This window comes from Mycetomoellerius zeteki, unplaced genomic scaffold (genome assembly GCF_001594055.1).
Source record: "Mycetomoellerius zeteki isolate Tzet28-1 unplaced genomic scaffold, Tzet1.0 scaffold39, whole genome shotgun sequence".
NCBI lineage: Eukaryota > Metazoa > Arthropoda > Insecta > Hymenoptera > Formicidae > Mycetomoellerius > Mycetomoellerius zeteki.
The window spans coordinates 3,616-11,380 of record NW_017257381.1 but is presented as its reverse complement, the minus strand read 5'-3'; the positions used below and the strand labels follow the sequence as shown (position 1 = coordinate 11,380).

Below are 7,765 nucleotides of genomic sequence, written 5' to 3'. Positions count from 1 at the left end.
AATAGTTCAACATCTTAACATTCAGACCGTTATTGGCGCTTCTTAATATATATATATATATATATATATGTGTGTGTAATACATCATAATATAATATATATTTAATATATATAATATATTTAACAAAATTTTTGAATAATTTCATATTAATACATCTTTCCAGTTTACAGAGATGAAAGTGTACCATTGTTATTCAAAGAAGACTTTACTAGCAAGGGGGATGACTGTTCCTCAAAAGTAGCTAAAGATAATTACATTTATATGGACGCAATGGGTTTTGGGATGGGATGTTGCTGTTTGCAACTTACCTTTCAAGCATGTAACATAGAAGAAGCAAGAACATTATACGATCAGCTAACACCTTTATGTCCCATCATGGTTAGTGTTAAATAATACTATCATTTGGTTTCTTTCTTTGTTCATTTGTTTTCTTCCTTTTTATTAAATATAATAGCGGCATATAGAGTGTTCTTTCATACGTACGTTACAGAAGATTTCTTTAACATTCGACAGTTGGCTTTAACCGCTGCCAGTCCGTTTTATCGAGGCTATATAAGTGATGTTGATTGTCGATGGAGTGTCATATCTTCGTCAGTAGACTGCAGAACACAAGAAGAGCGTGGATTAAAACCTCTTAAAGAAAATAAATTTAAAATCAGTAAGTCTAGGTACGATTCTATCGATTCGTACCTTAGTAGACAAGGTGAAAAATATAACGATGTCCCTTTAACATATGACGATGAGATATATAAACAGCTTTTGGATAATGGAATTGATCATTTGCTTGCACAACATATAGCTCATCTGTTTATCAGAGATAGTGTTTCTTTATTTTCCGAAAAAGTTCATCAGAACGATTTGGAAGATACTGATCATTTCGAGGTGAGATTACAATTGAATTGATTATTTCAGAAGCTCCATAAATCAATTTTTGTTTTCGAAATTAAGATAATAAAGAATTCAGAATCAGATCGAGGAGATAGGTAAATAATTTTTTAAAGAAACCACATTAGTATCCTCTCCTCTAAATCACATTTACATTCACATGAGAAGCAGTAACTTATGATGACTTATATTTTCCTTACATTGACACATACTCGATTGCACCAATATTATTTTAACTTCAAGCGAGGCTTAAAATTCTATTTCTTTCTCTCTCAGCTTTAAAAAGAGAAAAAGAGAGCTTTAAACCTCGCTTAAAGTCAAAATAACATTGCGTCGATGTAATCGGGCCTTAAAGAGAGCGCCTGGTTTAGGAGACCGAAAAATAGGTGATTTTTTTAAAAAAGAAATAGTAAATAATATTTACCGTCTTAAAACTTTTTGCACGTTTTAATATTTTTATTGAAGAAAGTAATTTAAAATTTTTTATATATAAAAAATATTGTTAATAACAGAAAAATTAACATTGAAGTTTGTGCCTGGCCATCGACGTCATCATTTTATGTACATTCTGACGGCTTTAATTCTGATTTGAAATAAAAAATCAAGAAATATTTTTAATTTTCATATAATTTTTTTCTTAAATAAATCTATAAATTTAAAAAAATATATAAAAATTAAAATTTTATGCAACTCTCTCTTTGAAAAAAAGTTCTGATTTTTACTAGGGCTGTGTTCCACTTAACGCTCGCGAGCATCGTTTGTCCTTGTTTAACATTTGATAAACGACAAAGATGAAATGATTCCACGAGCGTTAAATGGAACGTAGCTTAGGTAACCTCTATTTCTTCATACAAAAAAAAATTGTTAATGATTTTTTTTAATTTTTTAGGTTCATCGAGGAGGGTTGACCATTATCTAACTAATGAGCTTTATATAAAGTCAATTGCTTTTTTTGTAATCGTGTACACAAAATTGAAGGAAATGCCAAAAATAGATTTTGAGAAAAACGCGTTTAAAGTTTTCGGTGTAAAAAATAGTAGTTCTTAACTCTTTGAGGCACGAATTATTCGTTGCAGTCAAATTTTCTGAAACTTCGTACTCAAGAGTTTTTTGGGTCGCTGATCACGAATCTGGAGTCAGTTTAGCAAAATTCAATATGGCGAATCCAATATGGCAGACCAAAATTTAAAAAAATACTTTATTTGCCTTAAAAATTAGTATATAGGAGTTTTTTGGGTCGCCGATTACAAATCTGGAGTCAGTTTTGCAAAATTCATATGGTGGATCGAATATGATGGACCTAAATATCAATTTTGACGGTAAATAAAGCACTTTGATATTTGGTGTATTATATTGGCACCCATTCATTTGCTAATCCATTCGGCATGTTACATTTCAGCAACGTTGCTGAAACATTTCAAATGCAATGTTACATCATTTCAGTAATGTTGCTGAAACGGTTCACGGACGTTGCAGTAACGTTTCAAGTTTTGCAATATTGCAATTGAAATATTGCTGAAACATTTCTGTACCATAACCGAAGCTTACAACATTTCAGTAACGTTACATATGCCGAATGGATAACTTATTCCGGGAATTTCATTTCAAAATTGTAATCATCGACCCCAAAAACCCCAATACATCAATTCTTAAGACAAATAAAACATTTTTTTTAATTTTTGGTCTGCCATGTTTGATCCGTCATCCTGAATTTTGAAAATCTGATTTCATTTTCGTAATCAGCGACTCTCAAAAAAAAAAATATATATATATATAATATACACATACTTTTTGGCATAGGTTATTAATCAAAATTTTTCAGGAACGATTTTTTTCTTAAAAAAGTAGGGTTTTTTTTGCGCTCAATTTGTTTATAACTAATTCAAGTTGCAAAATAAAAGCTTCTGTATCTAACTTGTTATTAAAGTAGTATCTGAGGATCATATAACAATTTATTGCATGTGCAGAAACCTTAAGAGTGGAGTTTCAGAAAAAACGAAAGAGAAAAAGGTGTTGCATATATGCAACACCGTGCAGCAAAAGGGTTAAGTACTTACAGCGCTCGGAGACTAATCTTCTATTCCAGGGGCATACAATAGCCCTTCTGCTTCCTCATTAAATTCATTCCAAGCAAGTTAGGCCAGCCTACGCGCTGCTGGGGTTTTTTTGTGGGATGTATATCAATTGCACACGAGCCACGTGCGCACAGGCCAATCACAGCGCTAGAAAAAAACTCCCTATCCAGACGTCGCTGTGATTGGCAGTGGACAATTGCTACAGTGTGTAAGTGAACTATTCCCTTTTTTGTGCTACTTAGTCGTCGGTGCTTCTACCTGAAGGTTCGTTGTGCATTATACATAATGCTTGCTTTTCAGCCCAATATTAATTTCCAATTCATATTAACTTCCAATTCATGATTTTTAAAACGGCAGACTGTTCTTTGTTGAAAATGCCAGTGGCAATAAAAGTGTCGATGTCGAGTATTTTTACACCGCAATTGAGGTGCTTTGGCGCCAGTCTCCAGAAGGTCGAATTAAAAACTTTCGTTAGCGTTCTGGGTCCAACGCGATGTCCACCCAAATATCGCATTAACAGATCATTTGATTGATAAATAGGTATAAATAGGAATCAAATGCTCGATAACCGTCGCCACGCGCCTAATACCTGCACGTCGCGTTCCCGTTACAAGCGCTAAATCTACCGAAGGATTTCGAATTTTGCTCTAAAATTCTAAAAACATATTCTCCAAAAGTTGTACTATTGATTTATGAAAAAAATCGATTTTTTTTACTGTAAATCAGGCGTTCCCTTTAAATATTTAATAATAAATTATTGCATATAATAAATTTAGCATATTGAAATAATAATATATTAAGTCTACTCTTTTTAATGAATTATATATATTTTTAGCGAATTATATATTTTTTAATAAAGTTAAATATCTTTTTTAGGTTGCAACATGTTCTTTAGCATTTTATATTTACGAAATTTTCTAAATGAACTCTTACATGTACAAAAACGCTCATTTCCTTCAAAAACATAAGTTAATATATTTTCAAAGTTAATTTTCTTTTTTGAAATTAGTTTTAAAATTGATATGTTCCGCTCATTTAATATATAAGATAATGAGGCATTTTTTAATTGTTTTTAATTATTTTTAGTGCTACATTTGTAAAAACTAAAACATTTTTTTCAGTTATCAAAAAGTAAGATTTTTTAAATGGATTTTATTTATAGAGTTTCTGAAATAACCGATTCAAATCTAATGTAAATTTTTCGATACTGTGATTGTAAATGCTTTTACTGTGCCATAAACTGTAATACTGTTTCAGAACATACAATCTACAAACTGGCAAACTATGCGTTTTAAACCACCACCGCCAAACTCGTCTATTGGTTGGCGTGTAGAATTCCGTCCATGTGAAGTCCAAATCACAGACTTCGAAAATGCTGCGATAGTTTGTTTCACAGTACTATTAACAAGAGTCATTCTGAGTTACAAGCTAAATCTTTTAATCCCGATTAGCAAAGTTGATCAAAATATGATCAGGGCGCAGAAAAGAAATGCAGTGAAAGTAGAGAAATTTTGGTTTCGTCATGATATTACTTCCGACATAAAATCTGATAATACTCAATCCGAGTACACCGAGTTTACGATTAATGAAATTATTAATGGAAAGGTGCTTATCAGATAAAAGATACATTACCAAAATATTTTACATGTTGTACACATTTATCTTTTTAAAAAAAATATATATATATTTATATGCTTAATTTATATATATTTTGTCTGTTTTCTATAAGAATTTACTATAAGAATAAATGTACTTTATAAATGATAAATTTTATTATCACTTTATCTTTTTTCAGAATGGCATTTTTCCTGGTCTTGTGCCACTTGTAAACTCGTATTTAGCTAATATGAATGTAGACGCTGATACACATTGTACTATCCAAAGATATTTAAAATTAATACAGAAACGCGCTTCTGGTGAGCTTTTAACAACTGCTGCTTGGTTGAGAAAAGAGGTCACTTCGCATTCTGAATACAAGTAAGCAAATATTCTTTTTTCTTCGAATTGTTGGTATTGTTTTTTAAATACGACATAACTTTAATAAAATATCATATGTGTAAATAGGCACGATGCTGTAATAACGCAGCGCATCAATTATGATTTACTAAGAAAAATTCATAGCATTGTTTCCAATGATATATCGTGCCCAGAATTACTCGGACAGTGTATATCATCTAAAACTACTGATACCATACCTGCTGCTGTTGCTAAAGCAGAAAAGTGTTCAGCAACAAATTGTTAACGATGACTATATCGAAACATTTCAGGTAAATCATTAAATTTATACTTTTGTAATATTGTTACGCATATTTCATGCCGTTAACTTGTATATTTACATAAATACATTTCTACGTTATATTTTTAAATAATAGGAAGAAACGAGAATAGCGTAAAATATAAAGTTTCATAATTTTATATCTATAATTTTATATTCCATTTGTTATACATTGCTTTTATCGACTATATATGTATAAATATATAATATGAAATGTTTATAATTTTCGTAATTTCTAACAAGTTCTTAAAAGTGGAAACAGTATTTAGTAGGTATATTTATAGAAGAAAATGTTAGTATTGCTATATAAAATGTTGTTATGTAACGATAAATCAACAAACCCACATTCCACATATTGTATTTGTTTGTATCATTTAATACTATTGTACATTAAAAAATTTACTAATTAAATAATAAGTTTAATTGTATAATATATTAATAATACTGTGTATGTATGTATGTAGTTAAAACCATTAAAAGTTTCATGATTTATTAACTGAATTAATTTCTAATGTAACTTGTTATTTTAAGCTTCATCTATTTATTTACTAATTTTACATTGTCGATGGCAGTTAATATGAGTTACTTTTAATTTCCAGTCGTAAATGATTTTTCTTCTCTTAGATCTCCGATACAATAAAGTGTATTCCAGAATTCCATACACGCTATATTATTCAGTACATTATATGGAAGCATTAATTAATAAAAACATGCGATATTGCAGTGATCAAAAAATTTCATAAAAATATAGTTTTCATCTCTTCACTAATTTTAGAAATTTATTTCATCCAATTAATCGAGTTTATGATGAAGAATTAAGTATTTATGCGGACTATACGAGAGTCTTTGATCTGTCGTCGCAGATCAAAAAATATTTATTTGATTCGCCGGTTCATGGAATCGAGGGAACATTAATTTAGTAGAGTTCGCATGTTCGGTTTTCACTCGAATTTATTTTTTGTGGATCAGTCTCGGTGCGTTCTCATTCGTTGCTGTCCTCTTTCGAACTAAGGGAGCACGTACACGAAATATAGTCGTTCGCAAATCTAAATCGATGACTGACGACGCGATTGGTCGTTACTGGTTAATTCTTTGAAGGGCATATTGTTTTCTACCTGACAGATTCCTACGAAATCTTGCAATTCTATGTTTTTTGGATCGCTGATTGCGAATCTGAAGTCAGATTTGAAAAATTCGAAATGGTAGATCTGATATGGTCATACAATAAATTAGTGTAAATCTGAATGAATATGGCTTTCACGAAATTATTCTTTCAGTTTTTTCGACTTTTTCAGAAAAATAAAAGTCCAAATTTCGATGTTAGAATTTCTTTGTAAGGAACGACTCATATGTTGTCCACCTTTAACTTAGTTCGATATCCCGGCCACCGCTGTTCTACGTCGCGCCGATCGCGCATTAAGCCCATGGCACATACAAAAACATAAGGCCGTAAGACATAATCAGTAAGCGAATTGGCCAATCACAATAGAGACCGTAAGGCCAGCAGCGAATCCAATCTTACGATTTCTTTACTGCTTACGTATTACGGCCTTACGTTTTTGTATGTGCCATGGGCATTAGGCAAACGCCTGATTGAAGAAAAAGCGAGAGGAGAGGTCCATGTTCGAAATGGGCGAGTTAATTAGTCAGAGTTGTCGTACAGACACAGAGAGTCTTGTAACTTCGAAAATAAAGTAAACGAGTTATAAAGCCACTGACGTACACTCCAGGCCAAAAGTTTGGATACACTTAACTAAAAACGTGATAAATTGTTATAGAAAAATATTTTATTAGAAGAAGTTGTTACATTAAAATCAAAATAATCTGAAATTATTAACTAAATTAACAAAAGAAGAAATATTTATAGTTCAACATAAATCTTAATTATTTTTTTCATCCTTAGCTTTCAGGATCGCATTTATAAGTCGTGGCATTCTGGCGACAAGCTTATTTAGTGTTTCTTGTGGCAGGGATGTCCAGGAATCTTGTAGCATCCGCCAAAGTTCAGGAGCTGATGATGGACACACCAGACGGACTTTTCTATCGAGCTCCTCCCACAGTAACTCAATAGGATTAAGATCTGGTGACTGCGGTGGCCAGATCATGTTCGAAAGAGTGTCATTTATTTCTTTTCCTTCAACAAACCCTCGACAAAGACGTGAGCTATGCTTTGGATCGTTATCCTGTTGCAGAATGAATCCCCGACCGATTTTCCGGAGGGTATTGTGTGCGTCTGCAGAATCCGTTTATAGTCCTCCTTTTTCATGATGCCTTCCTTTGACTATATACCTCTGGACTAGTGATGCCGATTCTTAAATCGATGCATCGAGAATCGATTCTTTTTGCTCTTGAAAAATCGATTTTAATTCGATTTTTTATTTCTCGATTCTTTCGGAATCGATCCAATTTTTCAGAGAATCGTATCGACGATTCTCAATTTTTACAAATTGTTAATTTCGAAAGGAAGGGCGCACGAAGCTATTGTACTCTGCCAATCACAGCACCTAGTTTTTGCTACTCAAAGACATAG

General features: G+C 31.9%; 1 protein-coding gene across 3 annotated transcripts in view; it reads left to right on the top strand.

Moving 5' to 3' along the window:
* Positions 1-5,334, top strand: part of Gclc (glutamate--cysteine ligase) — a 24,594-nt gene extending 19,260 nt beyond the window's left edge. For all 3 annotated transcript variants that reach the window (XM_018453541.1, XM_018453542.1, XM_018453543.1), the window contains 5 exons: positions 164-378; positions 514-882; positions 4,218-4,565; positions 4,756-4,937; positions 5,025-5,334. In XM_018453541.1, coding sequence (XP_018309043.1) covers positions 164-378; positions 514-882; positions 4,218-4,565; positions 4,756-4,937; positions 5,025-5,202 — 1,292 coding nt within the window. In that variant the 3' untranslated portion in view covers positions 5,203-5,334. The remainder of the gene's footprint in view (positions 1-163; positions 379-513; positions 883-4,217; positions 4,566-4,755; positions 4,938-5,024) is intronic.
* Positions 5,335-7,765: the final 2,431 nt, after the last annotated feature.